General features: G+C 35.7%; 1 protein-coding gene across 2 annotated transcripts in view; it reads right to left on the minus strand.

Moving 5' to 3' along the window:
- LOC150082339 (tyrosine-protein phosphatase 10D-like) overlaps positions 1 to 24,646 on the minus strand; it is a 179,698-nt gene that overhangs the window by 30,863 nt on the left and 124,189 nt on the right. For both annotated transcript variants that reach the window (XM_090379228.1, XM_090379229.1), the window contains exons 10-19: positions 23,882 to 24,007; positions 15,066 to 15,208; positions 13,198 to 13,339; positions 11,513 to 11,791; positions 11,077 to 11,358; positions 10,090 to 10,217; positions 7,304 to 7,402; positions 2,566 to 2,632; positions 1,384 to 1,601; positions 962 to 1,154 (exon numbers count right to left, since the gene is read on the minus strand). In XM_090379228.1, coding sequence (XP_090235354.1) covers positions 962 to 1,154; positions 1,384 to 1,601; positions 2,566 to 2,632; positions 7,304 to 7,402; positions 10,090 to 10,217; positions 11,077 to 11,358; positions 11,513 to 11,791; positions 13,198 to 13,339; positions 15,066 to 15,208; positions 23,882 to 24,007 — 1,677 coding nt within the window. The remainder of the gene's footprint in view (positions 1 to 961; positions 1,155 to 1,383; positions 1,602 to 2,565; positions 2,633 to 7,303; positions 7,403 to 10,089; positions 10,218 to 11,076; positions 11,359 to 11,512; positions 11,792 to 13,197; positions 13,340 to 15,065; positions 15,209 to 23,881; positions 24,008 to 24,646) is intronic.

Genomic DNA, 24,646 nt, shown 5'->3' on the forward strand with positions numbered 1-24,646 from the left:
CATGAGGATATGACAATATAGTGATTTTGCCACTTAACACTCATTTAGAGTATCTGGGTTTCAATACTGTTAAAGACTGCTGGAATTCTTAACCCTACAACAAGGGCTTTGGAGATGTGTGGACTGGGCTAACCTCCAAGGGCATTCACAGCTTCTGAAAACAAAGATAGAATAGGCCTAATCCCCTAATCCATTAAGTACCTTCAAGTAAAACAATGACACACATTTTGGTAACAATGCCATCTGCTTTTACTATGCAGCAAAGTGCCATCAAACGTTAAGACACTCTTTCTGGTTAGTCCTAGAAACTTTGGTAGAAGCTGCTAGGACTAACAAGAAGCCATTATTTCATAACTCTCACAATTAATGTATGAAAAATGGTTGGGTTATTCAAATATCATCAGTTCAATGAAGATAGTTAGCTGTATCACTTATCTCTTCACATGACACTACTTGACCATTGTTTGCTTTGCTTGAATCTTTCACTTGCTCAGATTACAAACCTGAGGTGGCATAGATTCAAACTGAGATGGTTTGGTTTGGTTTGGTTTTTATTGGCGCATTAGCAACTAAGGCTATAATGCGCCAAAACCAATTCAAACTGAGAAAATACGGTTGTAGAATACGGTTGTTCTATTAAGAAAAGGTGATTAAGTCCTTTTCAGCCATTCTGCTACCATAACCTAAAAATTAAGTTTTCATCATTTTCCCTGACAATGCATCAAAAACTTGCACTTTTCTATAATTTTTAATGAAAAACAAAAATTCCTCAAGTTTAATACAAGCACCTATGCTCACAGTGTATATTTTAAAAATCATAGTTTAGAGATAGCAGATATTTAGGAAAATACTTCCCAAGCAGAGCATTAGAAAATCTGGAACTGGGATGCAACCTCCAGGCAGTATCATAAAAAATATTAAAATCATTATTATTAATAAATATCAGTCAACAACAACATACCTGTTTTCATTGGGTGAGAATACACAGTATCTGTGTATTTATTTGGAGAAGTGAAGGCACGAAGCTTTACTCTATACTTTGACCCTGCTTTTAGTGGACCATTGCAGTATCTTTTTGTACCTTTACACTGCTCAGAACCAATTACAAATTCTTCTGTCAGTGTACCATTGAAAGGATAGTAAGGATCTGTGGTCTGTAAATAAAAAGAGTTTTAGAAAAAAAAAATTATGCAGATTATTTACTCCATTTTATAATGATTAGGATTTTAATTCTTTCTGATGGCATATTTTTATTTACAATTCAATTAGAACCATAGTCCTATGAATAATATATATTTAGTACATTGAGATGAAAAAAATCATAGTGTTAACCTGTAATTTCAATCTGATTAACAAATATTAAAATAAAAGGCTTTGAGATACCTGATAGGGTGGCCATGATGAATAAACTTGAACATCCCTCCAAGATGGAAGATTTAGAACATCTGAATCTTTTGTGTCATCTTCAGCAACAATCAATGTATAAGCAGTAATCTGACCATTACCACTGGAGAAGTAATTCTTTCTAAACATCACCCTCAAGGTGGTTGATGTATGACCAGTTTCAATAGGAAACACACTGCTTGAGGGCAGGGGAGGAGCTATTTGTTTAAAAAAATGATATTATATAAAAAAAGCAGAATTATTTTGCAAATATATATGTACACAAGTTAAGATCCAAAATTATTTTGGTTCTAAAATGTTTTACATGTACATTTCATATTTTGATGATATTTTGCTTGAATTAAAATATAAATTGTTAAGGAACTATTTTTAAAGCCAGTTTTGACTTTGCAAAGAGTAAGGCAACATCAATTCTGAGTGATAAATGACAAAAACTGAGGTTTTTTTTTTACATGAATTTCAGCACTAAATAAAAGTTATGCAATATGACATTAAATGGTAGGTATATGAATATTTTATAGGTTAAATTTATATCCTATGTTTCCAAACTCAAGTGTTAAAGAATCTTTACATTATTTAAGAGTATTGTAAATAAACTAATTGCTCAAACTAATTAATTTTGAACATAACCATGGTATGAAGTGCTAATCATTTATGACTTTGGACAGTGAACCCGATTTGAAGTCATCTCATGTTTCCTGTGATAAATTACTGGTTCTCTGAAATTTTATTGTAATTCTATAGAGCATAAGATTCCTCTGACAGTCCCATGGCCTTGGGTTCTCTTACTAAACACTAAAATGATTGAAAAAAAAAATTAATTTAATATAGGAATGTGCCACAAATGGCCATATGTTGAAATTCCACTCTGTGAACTTTCCTCAATAGTAATGAATAAAATGAGTAATTTATATGTGTGTGTGTGTGTGTGTGTGTGTGTGTGTGTGTGTGTCAGAATAGCAAGTACAAAACATGATCTTTGTGAGGACTTTACGGACTCTACACCACTTTATGGCTGCATGCCTTGCCAGCCAAGATTAGTTATCTTGTCTTAGTTGACAGAGTATGTAACTAAATTTATAATAGAAATTAATTACAATATCTGTTATATTTATGCTATGGAACAACTACTTTATTACACATTAAAAAAACCTTACTCACCCTCAATAGGCATAGTTTCTTCCCAAGATGCTTTACTTCCGGGTCCCACTTTGGTGTGTGCCTCAATCTGGATTAAAAATTAGAGGTGTTTTATGTAAATCTAGATTAATTCTTTCAGAAAAGTTTCATACATGGATAAATGTTTCTTAACCTATAAGCAAGTAAATTCAGTTCTGGTGAAGTTCCACAACCACAGTTATAAAACTGTTTTGTGTGCAAAAGTAGAATGGCATATCAATATTATTTGAATTTTCAATATATTTCAATGTTATTTTCATTATTTGAAATTTCTTGTGATGTACTGTGTTTATTCGTGATTGATTAAAAAAAAAAAAAAAAAAAAAAAATCGTTTTTTAAACTTCACATGCTGCATGATGCTACCACTCACAATGATGGACAGTGACCAAGCAGCCCTGTATGGCAGTGTGCAGTAGGCCCATGTTCATTTGGTTGAATTCATTCTCAATTTTTGACATGAGATAAGGGGAGGCCATTGGTAATTGGTGAGTGCTGTATTGCACAGAGGGATGGATGGTAGGCTGATAACATCTGCCTCTCCCACCTGAATTACCTCCCCAACTGCTGTTGTTGTTAACGATCAAAAATGTGGAATGTGTACGTTAGAATCGTATGTGAATTGTATTGTGAATTTTTTTGTATTTTTTGTTTAGTTATTTAGTTATTTATTATGCCCTTTTGTTTTATGTTTGATTAGTGTTTGTGTTTTACAAACTTGTCTGATGGTCCAATGTGGCAATTTTTGAAGACGAGGTGTGAGATGGAAGAGGAGGATTCTGGGCCTACGGACAATTTTGACAAGGTTAGTGATGAAGAATTACAATCTTCTGAGCCATTTCACTGCACAAAAGGGACAAAAAAAGTCCATCTTTGCAATGAAAGCTACTTATCAATGGGTTTTACACTGGCTGGTAATCAAAGTTGTCCTGTTCCATTGTGCATCATCTGATTCAAACTTACAAATGCAGCAATGGCTCCAGCAAAAGTGAAAAGACACAATTACAAATCACAGCCATCTGACAAGTAAAGGTGCTGATTATTTTAAATGGCTATTGGAATCTCAAAACAAACAGAGTAAAGTTTTTGTTAAAAAAATGTCACAATCAGTGAAAAGGCTCAGGAAGCAAGTTATTTAGAAACAGAACTTATTGCCCAGAAAAGGAAAAGTCACACAGTTGGTAAGAACCTAATAACGCCAGCATGTAAAATTATAGTGAGTAAAATGCTAGGACAAGATGCAGTACGAGAAATTGAAAAGGTTCCACTGTCAAACAGCATGATAAGTCAACATATTGATGACATGTCACATGACGTTGAAGAGGTTTGTGTAATAAACTGAAAAACAACAGCTCTTTATGCAGGTTGATGAGTCAACAGATTTCACCAATAAATGTCATGCTGTAGCATTTATAAATGATGGTGAAATTCAAGAAAATTTTTTCTGCTGCAAAGAGCTGCCTGAAACAAGCAAAGGCCAAGATATATTTAATGTTTTGCCTTCATATCTGGAAACAAAAGGCTTGTAGGAACTGTGTTGGCATTTGTACTGATGGTGCCCCATCAATGGTTTTGCCTGTCTTGCGTGAGAGAGAGAGGCAAAACCATGAGAGGTTTTGCCTCTCTTGCAAAAAAAGAAAATCCTGACATTGTCAAAAACTCTTGGAGATTAAATGAAAAAAAGTTCTGGATGATGCTACAAAAATGGTTAACTTTATTAAACAAAGACTAGTTCACCTGCGAATGTTTAAAAAACTGTGTGAAAACCTGGTAGCTTAGTAGAGGAAGCATTCTCAACAGGGTGACTGAGCTGAAAGGTGAATTGTAGAGTACTTTCAAGAAAACAGTAGGCCAGATTTTGCTGAGTTCTTCATCTTCAAAGCACTCAACAAAATCACATGAACCAGCTGAACAAATCTCTGCAAGACCTTGGAGAAAATGTTTTGACTTCAAGTGACAAGATTTTTGGATTTAAAAGGAAACTGAATCTTTGGAAAAATCATGTGAGAACATGATTTAAAACCTGTGAGAAATCCATTTTGTCCACTGACAGGAAAGTGCGAAATGTTTCCACTGCTATTGTTATTGGGTTTTTAGGAGCATTAGCAACTAAGGCCATATTGCTCTGGGGATATGTGGTGGTCATTCCCTGACCTTTCCACATCCTCTGTATTTGGTGGGCACGGGCTCGAACCCCAGTTGTTTGTTTGTTATTTGGTTTTTAGGAGCATTAGCAACTAAGGCCATATTGCTCCGGGGATATGCGGTGGTCATTCCCTGACCTTTCCGCATCCTCCGTATTTGGTGGGCACGGGCTCGAACCCCGGTTACGAACCCTGGCTACGGAGGTGCCACTTTCCACTGCTGTTTGGGCTTGAGTGAGGAAGGATATCAGCAAGTCTCAAGTCTTATTGAAACCACCTGGAAGAAGTGCAGAAAAAAAAATTTAACAGTATTTCCCTCACCTTCAACACAAGTGTATGACTGGGTGAGAGACCCTCTCTCAGAATCTTGTGCTCAGTCTGAGAACTTGACTTTGAGAGAAGAGAAAACTTTGTGAGCTGCAGTCTGATTGTACATTCAAGAGTAGATTTACTGATCTGCCCCTATACAAGTTCTGTATTTCTTTGAAAGAAGAGTATCTTGTCATTCATCTGAGAGTTATGATATGGGCCAATATAAAGTTTTCTGAGCAGTGTAAGAAGGCAGCCAGGAAAGCCCATGGTGTCTTATTGATGATTTATCGAACAATATCCTGTAGAGATAGGGAGGTCATAATCCCACGGTATAAGGAAATTGTAAGACCATGTTTGGAATATTGTGTCCAAGTGTGGAGAACCTCAACTGAAAAAAAGAAATTGAGCTTCTCGGGAGGTTTCAAAAGAAGGGCAACTCAGATGGTGAGACTGGCAAAAGGGCAACCAGGCACCTTAGAGAGGATCTGATTGAGGGTTACAAGGCTCTGAGAGGGGTTAATAAAACAAATGAAGGTGGAATTTTCACTTTTATAAAGAATTTCAGAACTAAGGGCCATAATTTCAAATTACAAGAGGTTTAGATTAGATTGTAGGAAATTTTTTTTTGTAGCCAACAAGTTGTTGATTACTGGAACAAGTTGCCTTTGCAAGCTAAGGTAATTCACATAGGTAACTATCTAGCTGATCTTTGAATTTCTTCAAACTGTCAGCTAAGGCTGATGGGTTGAAGAAATTCAGAGGTCAATTGGATAGTTACCTATGTGAGGAGGGAAGCACATAATTTGTATTTTCTTATCTACTTCTTTTTTTTTTTGCCGGTGGAGCAAAAGCCTGTAGCTTCCTTGCACTATATTGGCTAATGCTAATACTCACTCTGTACCAATCTCAATCTCAAATTGGCCCTACCATGACATATTGTTCCCACATCTGGAGTGGTACCTCCACAACTTTCCTCTTGCTTCTAGACTCCATTTAAAAGAAGGCAGTTATGTTAATAATGCCCATCTGTTGCAAAGTCACTCCATCCTCTGTCTCATAGATTTTCTGTTTTTGCTGCATGCCTTTCTATAGATACTTCCATGGGCACAGTTCTTCAGAATTGGCTTCTATAAATTCCCCTCTCTTCCAAACCAGCCAGCACCCTCTTGCTGTCCAAATTCAAACTCACAGAACCAACTTTTCTTCTTCCTCATTTATGTCTTCAACTTCTGTTTTCCAGAACAACTTCCCTTCACATGTGTTTCCTGAAAATTATAGTCCACAGAAATATGACTAATATGTAGGTTAGTGCAAATGCTTCATTTTAACATAGCTATCTACCAAAGTAGTTAAATTAATTAATTAAATTGGCATCGTTTTGGTTATATCTCATATTGTGACTGCCTTCACTTCTCATCTTCATCTTCTCAACTTTCAAACCACACATGGTACTAAGTACTATAGGTAATACCTTTCGTGTTTGGAGTCTTCTTTAAAAAAAAATTAACAAAGAGTTCTATGCTGAAGTTCTGAGATGCCTTTGTGATGCTTTTTGAGATAAAATTGGAATTCCAAAGACTGTTTACTTCATCACAATAATGTTCCTTCACTTTCTTCACTATTTGTATGCAATCCAACAACCCCTATATTCGCCAGACATGGCTCCACGTGATTGTTTGTTTTGTATACTGAAAAGAATCCCGATATGACATCAATTTGATGATGCATGGTCAATAAAAAGTAATACAACAGCTCAGCTTTTGAAATAGTATCCCTAGTGAAATAGTCAAAGAAAAATCATTGGGCTAATTGCATTAGTCCAATGATTTTTCTTTGACTATTTCATTAGGGATACTATTTCAAAAGTGGATTAACTCTCCCAACCCATAAGTATGCTTACTGTCACTTAATCATAGTAGCCTGGATACTTTTTGAATAGGCCTCATATTTCTGGATGATACACTCATTTTATTAGCAGCACTCTGATCAATGCTGTAAAAACTAATACTAAGTATTCTTGTACTATTGCAAGGATGCCTAATGCAACCCTTAAAAGTTGTTTAAGTTAGTTGCACCAAGTTTAACTTTCGTTCATTTAAATCATCATAACTTCCATTGTTCCAACATGAGAAGATTCGCTGGGTTATGCAGTCTTGTAGAAGAAAGGATACATAAAAACGTTTCTTTGATTAGTTTAAGTACCCCGGAACTGAAATTATAAAGTTAAGCCAAAATAAATGCTAAGGTAATCATAAATACAACTTACCTCAAATATATATGTTTTTCCAGGTATAAGATTGATTATTGTACCTTGAAAATCATCTGATTTGAAGTTTTCTGTTCTTTGTGAAGCATGTAATGAACCCTAAACAAAAAAAAAAAAAAAAAAAAAAAAAAATTATTATAGTTTGATTGAGAATACTATTTTCTTAACTTTTATCAGTACATTATAAATTTTGTCTTGCATAATTTTTAAGCAACCAACAAACACTATATAAATATGTGTTTGCTATGAAAAGGATAAAAATAAGTAACTTTTATCCTTTATCTTTATCCTGTTACAGATGATGTAAATAAACAATTAGTTCAGTATATATTGAATGGTCTGGATGTAGGGTTTCTAGAATACTGCATAGAGTCAGTAAATAAATTCTTGATTTTAAAACATGGAGTTACTGTTTTCATTAATTATTATTTTCTGTGGTGTGCCTTTCATTAAACATATGAAAAGTGGGATTTACTCAAGGAGGTAACTACCATCAGAGGTAAAGGGAAGGGTTTTTGTTTTCGTAAAGGCGACTATGATGGTCTGAGACAGTATTTAAATTCTATACAGTGGGACCAACTGATGATGTTACCAACAGCAAACTCAAAATGGGAAGCATTCAAGGAACTAATCTTGGTGGCTACCAGGCTTTACATACCAACTAAGAAATATTGTTCAAGGTTTAGGCCTAAATGGTTGTCAGATGGACTAATGAGACATGTGGCAGAGAAGAAAAATGCATGGGATACATACAAATTAATGGGTGACATGGAAGCCTATGATAGATATAAGTTGGTCTGTAACCAAGTCACAAAGGAGATTAGGCAGGCAAAGGCAGACTACGAAAAATCCTTGGCAAAGGATGCAAAGAAAAACAGAAAGGAGTTCTTTACATACTTGAACTCGAGAAGGAAAGGGATGAATCAGATTGGTCCACTGGATATTGATGGTTCAACAGTTGAGGATCCTGCTCAGGTGGCTAACAATCTAAACGAGTATTTTGCATCTACATTCACGCATGAGGAGTTATTCAGGAAGGAGAATGATGTAGGTAAAGTAAACATTGGCAGTGAGCTGGATGATTTTGTAATAACTGAGAGGAAAGTGGAGGAGAGATTGTTGAGGATAAACATAAAAAAGGCACCTGGGGTGGATGGGATCTATCCAGTTATATTAAAGGAGGCAGCAAAGGAAGTATGCAAACCCCTAGCCATAATTATGAGAGCTTCTTTGGACTCAGGGGAGGTACCCATAGACTGGAGATGTGCAAATGTAACCCCAATTCACAAAGGAGGATCAAAGGCTGACACAAGTAATTATAGACCTGTTAGTTTAACTTCTGTTCCAGGTAAATTAATGGAGGCACTGGTTAAAGAAGCACTGCAGGATCATCTAGACAAGAATTCAGTTATAGCTCAGACGCAGCATGGTTTTGTTAAGGGCAGGTCTTGCCTGACCAATTTGATTGGATACTATGATGTAGTCACAAAAGAACTGGATGCAGGGAATAACTTTGATATTATATATTTGGATCTTAGAAAGGCTTTTGATACTGTTGCACATGGAAGACTGCTGCACAAATTGGAGCAGTGTGGCATTGGAGGCAAATTGCTGCTATGGATAAGGGGATGGTTGAGTGGCAGAAGACAGAGAGTGGTAATCAATGGACACTGCTCAACGTGGACTAATGTTATTAGTGGAGTTCCTCAAGGTTCAGTGTTGGGTCCATTGTTGTTTTCGGTGTTTATGAATGATATTGATGATGGGATATCAAGTTTAATGTCTAAGTTTGCAGATGATACAAAGGTTGGCAGGGTCGTTAAGGACACTACTGACGCTATGCTGCTGCAACAGGATCTGGAAAGGTTGAACAGATGGGCTGAGAGGTGGCAAATGAAGTTTAACATTGACAAATGTAAAGTACTACATATGGGTAACAGTAACCCCAGAGCAATGTATCAACTCTGCGGTACTACACTGACAGTGGTGGAGAATGAAAAGGACCTGGGGGTAATTGTGCAGGCAGATATGAAGTTCTCTGAGCAGTGCAGACGAGCTGCAAGAGTAGCTCATGGTGTCTTGTCAATGATATACAGGAATTTTTCTAGCAGGGATAAGGAGGTGATTATTCCCTTGTATAAGGCAATGGTTAGGCCACATCTTGAGTACTGTATACAGGTCTGGAGGCCTCATTTCAAGAAGGATGTAGAGCTGCTGGAACGGGTACAGAGAAGGGCAACAAGATTAGTAAATGGAACAAAGGGTTGCTCTTACGAAGAAAGGCTTAAGTTTTGCAAATTACAGAGTCTGGAGACTAGGCACCGGCGAGGTGATCTGATAGAGGTGTATAAGGCTTTGAATGGTTTGAGCATGCTCAATGCCAATGGGATTCTTCATCTTTCTCAGAATAATCACCTCAGAGGGCATAAATTCAAATTGAGGAAGGACGGATGTCGGATAGATGTGCGGAAATTTGCCTTTGGCCAGCGGGTGGTTGGTTGGTGGAACCGACTTCCATCACTTGTTGTTGAAGTTGATAGCCTAAACAAATTTAAAGCTCAACTGGACAGGTATTTCGAACGAACGGAGGGGTGAAATGGGAGAGGGTTTTTTTTTTTTTTTTTTTTTTGGCTGATGCTGAATAAGCTTGCTTTCTTGCATCATATGCCTCTACTAATGCTAATGCTAAAACCTTTATAGTTTTAAAATTAGATAACATAAAATATGGTGAATATGATGCATAAACATAAAATAAGATGTATTAGAAAGAATAAATAATTAATTACCTTCACATAATAGGTAATTTTAAACCCTGTGAGAACTCCATTTTGTTCACTGGCAGGCAAAGACCATGTAAATGTGATCTGACTTGGTTTCACATGTTCTTTTCTAAAGAAGCTGACCCTTCCTGGAACTATACACAAAATTAAAAGTTCAGTGTGCACATAAGTACATACTTAAATACAAAAATACTAAACATAACTTAATCATTGATCTAAGCATGGACAACTCATGAGCCTTTTGTAGCCCACAGAGTTTTTCTGAGGGTGATAGAACTAACAGTTTATGAGCAAATTTTTATTGTATTTAATTTGTATTATAAATTGCGATGCTGATTAATCAAATAAAAATATTAAACATTTTATTTCTTATAAAATTCAGTTGATAAAACTGAATTTAAACTTGCTTGTAAACTTCTCAATTGATTTTTCAAATTAACCATTTGGAAAATCAGTTGAGAGTTACTAGTAAACAGACAGTAAGATATATTGGTAAAATAAGTCAATACAAAAAAAAAAGAAAACAAAAATCAATATTTTACTTTCCTTGAATGATCATTTTGTTTTCAAAGATGGCCCACTATGCAATTTTGGTTACTCGGGCTTGATATAAGATATTCAATAAACAGTAACATCCTAAAAACGTATCCCATATACTGTTATGCTATTATAGATTTTGTAAAACTTGGGCATGACAGCCAATGGTGATATACAAAACCATACTGTTGAACCTGAATATACAAGATAACTTAGGGGCTGGCCAGTTTATAATCAAAACGTTTTTTTTTTTTTTTTTTTTTTTTTTTAACTTAAACTGATTCTTTGCATGAACTCATTGTGCAGTTTCATTGAATTTAAATTCTTTAGAGAATTTATTTGTGAAGTAAATAAAAGTTTACTGTATCACTCCCATGGAACCTGTAAATTTATAATCACTGAACAAAAAGTGGTTCCTGACAATGTATCTTTGTACAAACAGGTTCATATCCTTACCTGATTCCAGAGTCCGAAAAGTTTGAGAAAGAGGACTACTTCTAAGCAAGGTATCTGTACCAAAACCACTGAGTACGGTAATCAGAAAGGTATAATTGTGATGAGGTCTAAGGCCACTGTAGGAAATATGCTCATTAGCAGTAATATTTTTCACTAGTCTGCCTTCATGATTCTGATATTGAACTTCAAAAAAGTCTTTATCACCTTGAGGTGGCTCCCAACTTAGAGTTATTTCAATGTCTGTCACAGTTAAGGCTGTCATTTTAGTAATAGGATCGGGATCTGCAATAGAAAAAAGGAAACCTGAATGAAAAAACATCTCATACATAAATGGCTTAATACAAAAAAAGCTTTGAATAAGATTATAAGTGTAAAAAATTTATTTTATAGATATTACACTTGAACCATAAAATTTACGATAATTTGTATTACTTACAAAGTCTTGCCAGCCTGTAAATTGGAGCACTGCTAACACCTCCACTCACAGTCCAAATACTGATGTTATACAGTCTTCCTGGTATTAAGTTGTCAAATATCACTAATCTGTTTGTGTCATTTTGCAATTTTTCTTGAGCCAAAACCAATGGATCACTGAGCTGGAACCTATATCGATCAAATTCTACATTTCTTTTAGGGGTTGGGGTATATTTAATCCCAAGTGTCCTGGTGTCATTTTTGTTTATTACTACATTGATTACAGAGTCAATCACAGGTACTGTAACAGAACATAATATAAAGCATTATTATTTTAATTTGTAAAATAAAGTTTAAAAAAAATTCAATTTTTTTAGAAATAAATAATCATTATTAACATTAATGGCATAGCTAAAACTAATCTCTTATTGAAACCTTAACACTCAATATGCTTAATAAGGTATGCTTAAACTCAAATGGATGAGAACCAAAGCAAGTGGTAAAGATATTCATGCAAAAGTTCCCTTCCCATTCACTAATTAAGAATAAAACTGACAAAATCTAAATGGACACTACTAGTATGCAAAATTATTATTGGTTGTAAATTATTACTTTTTATAAGTGATCTACAGAGTTTGGAAACTAGGCACGTTAGTTTGGAAACTAGGCACATTAGATGAAAGTTAAATGAATGAAGGTGGAATTTTCACCATTATAAATGATTCCAGAACTAAGGAATATAAATCAAATTATGGGGGAAGGTTTAGACTGGATAAAAGTTTTTTTAGCCAGCAAGTTATTAATTACTGGAATATGTTACCTCCATGAGTGAGGTAACAGGGTTTGGGAAATTCAGAGGTCACTGGATAAATATCTCCATGAGGAGGGAGTCAAATAGGTAATTTATTTTATTATTATTAGGAACACAAGTTAAACTAACTGGTCTGTAGTTACTTGTGTCACCTTTTGAACCCCCTTTGTGAATTGGTGATACATTTGCACACCTCCAGTATATCTATTAGTATAGTTATAGGATAAAAAATTATTTAATTATTAATTAATTATTTTATTATTATTATTTTTTCTTTTGATGGTGCATCAAACACCCAGGTCTTCCTTACAACATATAGCTAATACTAAAATTACAATAAATATTAAATTAATTACATTAAAATCAGGTGTAAATTATTCAATAGTGCAAAAAATAAATAAAATAAAAACTTTTGGCAATTTTAAAATTGTATGTTTAAGAAATTATTATATAATAATAATATTATTATTATTATTAAGAAAAGTCATGAAATCATTACTTTTTTCCTTAGAATAGACTACTTTTATCTTAGAATAACACAGGAGAATTCTATCTTGAATAGAATCATGAAAAGTCAAACATGGTTACTTTGGATTCACAGCAAGAAAGCCAAAGGCTTTGGGTGCACCAGCCAAAAAATAAATAAATAAAAAATTAAAAAATTTGCTGGTTAAAAGAAAACTTCCTGCAATCCAGGCTAAACCTCTTTCCCCAAAATTCAAGTTATGGCTCAGTATTGGAGTCATTTTACTTCCTCCTCTGAAAATCTTATATACCTCAATCCAGTTTCCTCTACAGTACCTAGTTACCAATAATAACAGTTCTAGAAAACAACTTGGTTCTCACTTTATTGAAAAGGTTGGGGGATCTGCCCTAAACCATAAGTTTCTACTCACTTGCCCTTGCTCTTATTCTGGTTCCTTCACTGCGTAGATTATGGCTAACTGCAAAGAAACTAAACGAATACAGTTCTCCAGGCTTCAAATCACTAATTATAACACTCATGGTTTCTTTGGGATCTGTTTCATTTACAGGTACCTAAAAGAGAATAAATAAATCATAATTAATGTTTTCAAGATGCAACATTTTACCACACATATACATGAACACACACAGAGTACATTTAATGAATGTGCAAACTAAAAAATAAATAAGAAAATATGAGATCAGATTCTGTTTTCTCAGATATAAAAATTGTTCATTTATTTTTAAATCTGTTTTATTTAAGAAGCAATAAGTTTCTGATGATATACTTCTTGCCGGATTAAAGTTTCTACTTTGTCATATATAGGGTGATTCACTACCAGTGCGACAAACTTGCAGGAGATGTAGGGGCACAAAGACGAATCGGAATCACATAGCATTGCAGGGTCCGAAATGCCTTCGTCATGCGGTAGAGGACGTTGAACGGGAGGTCGCGTGAACAGCGATCCCGCTGGAAGTCAGCATTTGCGAACCATTTCTGTTGAAGAAACCAAGTAGCAAAAGTCCTCTGGAGTGGATAATCCGCAGGCTCCAATGACTGGATGCATTGCAGATGGTATGAACTCATTTGGTTTGTTGACAGTATCCTCCATACAGTGGATTGGGAAATACCCAACCGTTGGCCTATCGCTCAAGTACTCTTACTCGGGTTGCCTTCTGCAAGACGTAGGACATTCTCCTCATCGTTCACTCTCGATTCATGGTACCTCTCGTGAAACAACCAGTCTCACGTAACCTTCTGTGCACATGTGCAAAAATTGTATGATGAGGAGCACGCCCGTTCCTGCAAATGTTCCTGGTACAAGCGCAGAGCGGTGCACCCATTACAGTCCGCAGCTCCATACGCGAGGTGCATGTCGGCCAGTTCAACGTTTGAATACTCGTCCATCCTACTGCTTTGGGAACCAGTTCTCAAATGCTGACTTCCAGCGGGATCGCTGTTCACGCAACCTCCCGTTCAACATCCTCTACGCATGACGAAGGCATTTCGGACCCTGCAATGCTATGTGATTCCGATTCGTCTTTGTGCCCCCTACACCTCCTGCAAGTTTGTCACACTGGTAGTGAATCACCCTGTATATTTCACTAAGTAAGTAGAACATACAAGGAGTCCACTTCGTGTCCTAATCATTTAATTTCCTGTCAAAATGAAATTCATAAGTTTTCTTTAATAGAGGCATTATAGACTGAAATTTAATTGTGTATTCACTATACACAATAATAAAAGCTGCCTGGTAAAAGGATCACAAAAAATTTGTTTCCCACTTCTTAGAAATTAGCTGGATACAAGGAAATTTCTGTGGAAGAAAAAATGCCACATACTGATGGTATCTCACGAGAAGCAAAATATTGATATCTCCCCTCTATTCATCATTAAAGTTTCCTAAAAAAAAGTTTATAAAGGTAGCTCAAAAATAGGAGTTAAGTCTGTTAGGTGCCTTAAGAATGGAGAAATGTCATAACGACCTAGAGACTTACTGGTTTATAGTATTATTTAGGTTTCTGAGATTTAGGGTCAATCACGGGTGGGTTAATAAAATGCACACATTTGCTAATTGAATTATTCAGATTAAACTACTTAACTACATCCAATGGTTACCAAAAATAAATGAAAGTAGAGAGTAATACTGAATAATAATAGATAATGAATATAAATAATATAGCATATGGCATAATACAGTAGTAGTAAAAAAAAAAAAAAAAAAAAAATATATACATATATATATATATATCACTAAACTGGATTATAAGCAGATTTCAAAACTAAATATTCTCTTACTTGTTGCGACTTCTCAGTGGTTGGGTCATTCACTTCAGAGTAGAGGATGATATACGAGTCTAAACGACCATTAGGTACAGTCCATTGGAAAGTGATATTGTGAGAATCTGGAGTAGGAGTTACATTCTGAATAGTATCAGGATCTGTTTGTGAAAAAAGTAATTAAGATATAATTAATATTAATAACCTACACTTGCAAATCAGATTCCGCAAACAGAAACAAAAGAATGCAATTTTTATAAAAACGGTGGCTCATATTATTCCCTAAAGCAATTCATGACAAGTCTAAGTAAGTAAACAAGTCTAAGAGCAATAAAATATACTTCCATATGTGTGAATATGCATAACTATCTCCCCACCACCACCACTAGCATATAATTGCAGTAACTCACTGTATCTTCTGTCTGTTTTGAACATCATTCAAAATAATTAGTTTAAATTTTAAACAGAACAAATTTTTTGTAGGTATACTTATAAACAATTTTCTAATTAGCATTAGCATTAGTAGAGGCATACGAAGAAAGAAAGCAAGCTTATGCAACATCAGCCAAAAAAAAACCCTCCCATTTCACTCCTCCATTCGTTCCAAATGCCTGTCCAGCTCAGCCTTAAATTTATTAAGGCTATTAGCTACCACAACAAAAGATGGAAGCCTGTTCCACCAATCAACTACCAGCTGGCTAAAGGCAAATTTCCACACATCTATTCTACAACTATCTTTCCTCAATTTGAAACTGTTCTCCCTCAAGTTCTTAGTCTGAGCAAGAGGAAGAATCCCATCAGCATTCAGCTTGCTCAACCCATTCAAGGCCTTACACACCTCAATCAGATCACCTTGCAGGTGCCTACTCTCCACATGCAGCAACTTGCAGAACTTAAGTCTTTCTTCATAAGAGCAACCCTTTGTTCCATTCAACTACCTTGTTGCCCTTCTCTGTACTCGTTCTAGCAACTCTACATCCTTCCTAAAATGAGGCCATAAAAACAAAAATATAATAAGAAACTGTGCAGGGAAATTGAGTGAGCCAGTAAATCAGAGAGTCTTATAATGGGGGATTTTAATTTCCCAGATATTGACTGGAATTTGTGGGTTGGTCACTCCCACACTATCAAGGCTCTTTTGGATTTATTGGGTGATTGTTTTCAACAGCAGCATGTTCGGGAGGCAACTAGAGTGAGTAATACTCTTGATTTGATTATCAGTAGTGATTCTTCATGCATTAAGAATCTGCAGGTAAAGGAGCCACTAGGTGGAAGTGTGCTGAAGTGGGATTTACTCAAAGAGGTAACTACCATCAGGGGTAAAGGGAATGGTTTTTACTTTCATGAAGACTACTACGGAGGTCCGAGACAGTATTTAAATTCTATACAGTGGGACTAACGGATGATGTTGCCAACAGCAAATTCAAAATGGAAGCATTCAAAGAATTAATCTTGGAAGCTACTAGGCTTTTCATACCAACTGAGAAATATTGTTCAAGATTTAGGCCTAAATGGATGTCAGATGAACTAATTAGACATGTGACAGAGAAGAAAAATGCATGGGATACTTATAAATTAACATGTGACACAGAAACCTATGATAGATATAAGCTGGTCTGTAACCAAGTTACAAAGGAGGTTAGGCAGGCAAAGGCAGATTAAGAGAAATCTTTGGCAAAGGATGCAAAGAAAAACAGCAAAGAGTTCTTTACTTATGTAAACTCTAGAAGGAACGGGATGAATCAGATTGGTCCACTTGATATAGATGGTTCAACTGTTGATGATCCTGCTCAGGTAACTAAGAATCTAAATGAATATTTTGCATCTACATTCACACATGAGTTATTCAGGGAAGGGAATGTATTCAACTGTATTCAACCAGAGGTGTATTCAACTCTGGCAGTAAGCTAGATAATCTTGTAAGAACTGAAAGTAAAGTGGAGGAAAAATTGTTGAAGATAAACATGAGAAAGGCACCTGGGGTGGATGGAATCTATCCAGTTATATTAAAGGAGGTGGCAAAGGAAGTAAGCAAACCCTTAGCCATAATCACGAGGGCTTCCCTGGACTTAGGGGAGGTACCCATGGATTGGAGATGTGCAAATGTGACTCCAATCCACAAAGGAGGATCAAAGGGAGACACAAGTAATTACAGACCTGTTAGTTTACCTTCTCTTCGAGGGAAATTAATGGAGGCACTGGTTAAAGAAGCACTGCAGGATCATCTAGACAAGACTTCAGTTATAGCTCGGACACAGCATGGGTTTGTTAAGGGGAAGTCTTGTCTGACTAATTTGATTGCATACTATTATGTAGTCACAAAGGAACTGGATGCAAAGAATAACTTTGATATCATATATTTGGACCTTAGAAACGCCTTTGATACTGTTGCACATGGAAGACTGCTGCACAAATTGGAGCAGTGTGGCATTGGAGGCAAATTGCTGCTATGGATAAAGGGATGGTTGAGTGGGGGAAGACAGAGAGTGGTAATCAATGGACACTGCTCTTTGTGGACTAATATTATTAGTGGAGTCCCTCGGGGCTCAGTGTTGGGTCCATTGTTGTTTTCTGTATTTATAAATGATATTGATGATGGTATATCAGGCTTAATGTCCAAGTTTGCAGACGATATGAAGGTTGGCAATGTTGTAAATGACACTAATGACACACTAAAGTACCCTGCTGCAACAGGATGTAGAAAAGTTGAGCAGATGGGCTGAGAGGTGGCAAATGAAGTTTAACATTGACAAATTAGAAAGGATTAAGGTTTGCAAATTACAGTGTCTGGAGACTAGGCACCTGTGAGGTGATCTGATTGAGGTTTATAAAGCCTTGAATGGTTTGAGCATGCTCAATACTGATGGCATTCTTCCTCTTGCTCAGAATAATCGTCTGAGTGGGCATAAATTCAAATTGAGGAAATACAGTTTTAGGATAGATGTGCAGAAGTTTGCCTTTAGCCAGCAGGTGGTTGATTGCTGGAACAAACTTCCATCTGTCATTGTAGAAGTTGATAGCTTAAATAGATTCAAGACAGAACTTGACAAACATTTGGGTTTTTTTTTTTTCGGCTGATGCTATATAAGCTTTCTTTCTTGCATCATGTGCCCTTGCTAATACTAGTGCTAAGTTTTCAGACTATACAAAGGTTAGCAGGGTTGTTAATGACACTAACGACTGTACACTGCTGGAACAGGAGGTAGAAAAGTTGAACAGATAGGCCGAGAGGAGGCAACTGAAGTTTAACATCGAAAAATGTAAAGTACTGCATATGGGAAGCAGTCACCCCAGAGTAACATATCAACTGTGTGGTACTACAATGACAGTGGTAGAAAATGAAAAGGACTTGGGAGTAATTGTGCAGGCAGATATGAAGTTTCCTGAGCAGTGCAGATGGTCTGCAAGAGTAGCTCATGGTGTCTTGTCAATGATATACAGGAATTTTTTTAGCAGGGATAAGGAGGTGATTACCCCCTTGTATAAGGCAATAGTCAAGTGACACCTTGGGTACTGTATACAGGTCTGGAGGCCTCATTTTAGGAAGGATGTAGAGTTGCTGGAGCAAATGCAGAAAAGGGCAACAAGATTAGTGAATGGAACAAAGGTTGCTCTTACGAAGAAAGACTTAAGTTCTGCAAATTACAGTGTCTGGAGACTAGGCACCTGCAAGGCGATCTGGTTGAGGTGTATAAGGCCTTGAATGGTTTGAGCATGCTCAATGCTGAAGGGATTCTTCCTCTTGCTCAGAATAATCGCCATAAAGGGCATAAATTCAAATTGAGGAAAGACAGTTGTAGGATAGATGTGTAGAAGTTTGCCTTTAGCCAGCATGTGGTTGATTGCTGCAACAAACTCCCACCTGTTGTAGAAGTTAAATAGATTCAAGGCAGAACTAGACAAACATTTGGAGTGAGTGGACGATGAAATTAGAAGATTTGGGGTTTTTTTTACTGATGCTATATAAGCTTGCTTTCTTACATAATGTGCCTTTACTCGTGCTAATGCTAAACATGAGTGCTGTAATAAAGCACATGAAATTAGAACTGCTCGATATTGGTACTTTGAGTGAAGTCTGCACTATTAAAGTAACCCTTGGTTTTCGTTTATCATGAACCACACAGTAGAGGGTGATGTAAAGCCATTTACTTAGTACAATTTTATTTGTTCTCTGCTTGCATTGAGGTTAATTCATATAGTTTTAAGATATTTCCATCAAGAAAGTTTTCTTTTGAAGAAAATGCTTGCTGTATTTTAACTTTTTACAGCAGTGTTTCTCAACCTTTAGCAGAGTGCAGAGCACCACAAAGGGGTGCTAACCAACTGGACCTTACACTCACATCTATACCCTGTACACTCGAACCACCACATGATCCTTTAACTCTACCCACAACTCAATCCTGGTGCTGCCACCACCACACTAATTTGGAACTCAAAAAACATGTGATAAGAATCTCCAGCCCAAAATATCTGTGTCCCCAAATGCATCACAACAGTATCTGTCATCCCATTGTCTGTTCTTGAATCCTTTGACGTGACATGTTATTAGCAGTCAACCTGTTAACCGAATGGATTATTACAGTTAGAGAGTAAATGGGTCTGTGGTACTGGGATCCCTTGCTTAAATATAAATACGTATATCCAGTAAAAATTTTAATACACATTTAATTACAAATGGTTGGCAGCTTTAGAGGCTAAACGGGTCTCTTAGTCAGCAAATACTAACAGAATGGATACGTTAGAGACAAAATTTTAAAGGTTGTGCACGCAATGAGGCATGCATGGGCACAAGGTTGACCATTCAACCACTAGATTGGTGTTCATTTTTGCTGCATGGATGTGTGTGGTTATGCTTCCAGTGCTTATAAGCGCTGCCTCCGTAGTCAGGTGGGTAGGAGCAGCAGTGCATAGCACACACTTCTTTATTAGACTGGGGTTCAAGCCCATGACCACCAAATACGGAGGATGTGGAAAAGTCAGGGAATGACCACTGCATATCACCGGAATAATATGGCCTTACTAATGCTCCTAAAAACCAAATAACGACAAAAACAGCTTATAAGCGCTGGAAGCATAACTACACACATCCATGCAGCAAAAATGAACACCAATCTAGTGGTTGAATGGGCAACCTCGTGCCCACGCACACCTCATTGTGCACACAACTGTATCCTTTAAAATTTTGTCTCTAACGTCTCCATTCTATTAGTATTTGTTGACGAAGAGGCCTGTTTAGCCTCAAAAGCTGCAAACCATTTGTAATTAAATGTATATTAAAATTTTTACTGAATATACCTATTTATATTTATTACAGTTACTTAATACACTGCTTTGAAAACCGCCATAATCACTTCCCACTTGAGAGCATGGTGGACCACTGATTCAACAAGAGTTTCCAGTTACAGGAGTGCAGAATAACTTGCATTCATCAATATTAAACTTCCATTACCACTTCTACGTACTTTGTCTAGATTTTATGCAAACTTAGACATTAAGCTTGATATGCCTTCATCAATATCATTAATAAATATAGAAAACAACGAGCCCAGCACTAAACCCTGGGGAACTCTGATAAAAACATTAGTTCAAGAAGAGCAGTATCCATTGCTAAATACTCTGTCTTTTCCAACTCAACACCCTTTTATCCACAACAATAATTTTCCCTTAATGCTACACTGCTCCAAACTGTATACCAGTCCTTTATGTCCAACAGAATCAAAAGCTTTCCTGAAATCCATGTATGCTATATCAAAATTATTTTTTGCATCCAATTTCTTTCCTTTGTTAGTGCATTATATTATACAATCGGATTGGTCAGACAAGATCTTTCCATTAACAAATCCATGCTATGACTGCAATTATTTACAGTATAATTGCATTCCTATCTAGAGTCCTGCATTACTTCCTTAACCAGTGACTTCATTATTTTCCATGTAACAGAAGTTAAGCTAACAGGTCTGTAATTACCCATGTAAACTTTTGATCCTCCCTTGAGATTTGAGGACATTTGCAAACCTTGGAATTTGCATCCTTGGATTCATGACTAAAGTTTGCTTACCTCTTTTGCTACTTACCTCTTTTAATATAACTGTATAATTGAAAGATCCTATCCACCCCAGGTACCTTTTTTTTTATTATTATTATTATTTTTTTTATTTTGGTCTCAACAATTTCTTTTCCACTTTCCTCTGTTATCACAAAATCATTTAGCTTCTGTTAGATTTTGATGAACTTCTGGCATTCCTCTCCCTCATGTATGAAATGTAAAAGAAAAATACCTCTTCAGTTTGTCAGCAACCTGAGCAGGATCATCAACAGTTAAATCATTCATATCTAGTGGACCAATGGTGAAACACATATAATACATATATATTATGTATTAATATATATGTATTATATGTGTAAAATATACATATATACATTATATGTATATTTTACAATATATACATATATACATTATTTTTATATATTACCGAATCTAAATATTACATTAGCATAAAAATGATCCACAAAATGAACTAAATAAGACCTCACTCATATTTACAGACAATAATTGTTAACTCATGTAAAAATTTATCCCTAAAAATGATGAACACTCTCAGAGCACTGGTTGGAAAACACTGCTTAAAAAAAAAAAAAGAAAAAAAAAGCTGTTATATTAGGGCCACCCAAGAATCGACTTATCTGCTCATGTGTAAATGTTCATAAATTGCATGTGTTCTCTGGTCAATTTGTCTGTTTTTCTGAAAGGAAAAAAAAACTTGAGTTCCTTCAGGTGGGGGGAACTTGTTATCCAGACCTGCAACTAACTCAGCCATGGTGTGAAAGAAGCCTGTAAAAGTTCCTCGCATCATTGAAGGGAATCAAATCCGGGCCTTTCCCACCTAGTGTGGAGAGAACCATGATTATAACTGCTTGTGCTACCTATGCAGTCAAAAACACTTCTGTAAAGGACAGTTTTTTTTTTTTTTTTTCCAAAAAAAAACCAATCACATTTAGTACAAGCGTGTCTATTGCTAAAATTCTGTAACCATTAGGGTGTAAAAAATATTTTTCCTAAAGGCTTATCTGTAGCTTGAGACATTAGGAATGAAACATGAAATTAATGGAAAAAATCCCTTTCATAATGTTTAAGATATATATACATTCTATTCATACATGCAATCATTTACTGGTTCCAAATAAAGCAAGGGCAATACCCTATTACAGCTAAGGTAGAGGGTTTTACATAATTTAAGTGATATATAAACCATAAAAAGTCAAATGTGGTTTTAACAAAGGAATAAAATAAAACAAAACTGTAAAAAGCTCAATGAAAATGGAGACAAGTCTCAAGGTTAAAAGTTTGATATGAGTGAATGCAAGCTACCTTTTTCTGTACACCTTGTTATGAATCTAGACATCAGGGTCATGATCGAAGGAGGTAGCTAGCTTAACATAGCTGATGAATTAAGGATCAAATTCTTGAGTTTAGACTGACAAGATGGAGTGGCTCTGGTAGTCTTGGTGGACCTCCCCACTGAAGAAAGTCCCAGATATTAAGAAAGTTACTTTGCCAATGATTAGCATTATAAAACACTGAATCACTTTTTTATTCCCAGAAAACAATAACAGGCACTGTTTAAATTTGTTGGTACAGTTGATGTCAAAATAACACAAAATGATGTGGCGCCTCCGTAGCCAGGTGACAGGAGCAGCAGTGCGTAGCACACGCTTCTTGATTAGACTGGGGTTCGAGCCTGTGACCACCAAATACAGAGGATGCGGAAAGGTTAGAGAATGACCACCGCATATCCCTGGAGCAATATGGCCTTAGTTGCTAATGCTCCTAAAAATCAAATAACATAACAACAACAAAAGGATGTCCAAGCTTAGCATTTAACCATCTGATGAGAAAATATTTGGCCAACATGACAGGTTGAAGGGTGGATTTTGAGATTTAAGGCCAGATTAGTGATAGAAGAAGTGAGGTAGAATACACATAGCAAAATATCTCCATATAATGTTTGAATTACAAATGAGAGTGAGGCTGCACTTCATTCAGTCTAGAAAGAATATTATAAATTACACTAATGGCATAATACAGGGTGTCTGGGCTAGAGGTATCCAAAAATAATGGCTTATAATGCGAGAACTACTTATATTTTCTCAAATGATAGCACAGTCGATAGGAAATCTCTTCAAGATTTGTTTCGTCACATTTTGCCACATTTGGAATACGGAGAATTCTCACAAAGTGATCGAAAATGAAAGGGACACACCAAAAGTCAATGTCTGGTTAGGAGTGCACAAAAATGGCTTCATCGGTCCATTTTTTTTCATAGATATGACTATGAAAAAAAAAAAGCATGGGGTTTTATTAAAGACTGTGTGTACCAGGGAAAAGTTCGAGATTTGGATAATTTGAAACAGTGTATCATCGAAGCAGTTCCTCTAATAATGCCTCAGATGCTGGAAAACACTTGGCAAAAGCTCGAGTATCATTTTGACATCTGTTGAGCTACAAAAGGTGCCCATATTGAACTTTACTAACCTTCATAAAAACTTGGTGAGTTACTCTGTATAATAACAAAAAAATTATTTTAATACACCTTATAGATGCTGAGAAATATGTGTATATTTTTAGATACCTCTAGCCCGGACATCCTGTATAGAATGTACTCTCTCAAATACAGGCAGCAGTGAACGTATTAAAATCTAAGTTAATAAGGCATCTTTATTGAAAAAGAACTAATGTTTTCAAAATCAGATGTTGCATGTGGAAACACAGAAGAATGTATTTAAGTCTATTTATTCAAGAGACTTAACATTGACACAAAAGAAAGATTACTTACACATTATCTGCTCTACACTTTCTGCTTTACGACTCTCAACTCTGTTACTGACAGATGTAACTTGGATTACATACCGTTCACCAGGGATGAGATTCCTAATTTCACAAGAGGTGGTATTTGCAATATCTAAATAAATATTATGATTCATTAAGTAAAAAAGCAACTGTTAAAAAAAAATGTTCTAAATTAAAATATGCAGTTCTTTGCTGTCTCTTTCTAATGTTAAATAAAAAATAAAAAGCAAAATTTTGAACAGATATACTTTTAAAAAATGAACAAAGAGGATTTCTGATTTGATATTTTGTTTTAAATTTGGAATAAAATAACTACTGAAATATAGTCACGTCCCATGAAATCTTTTTCCTTCTCTTCACCCCCACTAGTCCATTAGTTTTCTTACATTAACTGAACACTAACCGAACATTAAGTTAACTCTCAATATGGTCTTGATGAGCATTCTATGAAATAAATGTATGAAATTGAACTCTCATGTTTTATCAGCAAGATAATTTTATTGTTTAAGATCCTGAGGAGTAAAAGAAAAAACTGGGTTGTGACTTTTTCAAGAGTAGCAGATTTTTTTTTCTCATCTGAATTAAATATTTAATAGCGTATAATACTCATACTATTACTACAGCTTCTTATATGTTGTGTGCGGCTACTAATCCAAGAATATTATTACTTTACCAAACAAAATTTTGCTAAACAAGAGGAAAAACTATGCATTTCATTATCAACACAATTCTGATCATTTTATACAAAAAT

Source organism: Mastigoproctus giganteus, chromosome 8, assembly GCF_048544385.1.
Source record: "Mastigoproctus giganteus isolate SK-2022 chromosome 8, ASM4854438v1, whole genome shotgun sequence".
Lineage (NCBI taxonomy): Eukaryota > Metazoa > Arthropoda > Arachnida > Uropygi > Thelyphonidae > Mastigoproctus > Mastigoproctus giganteus.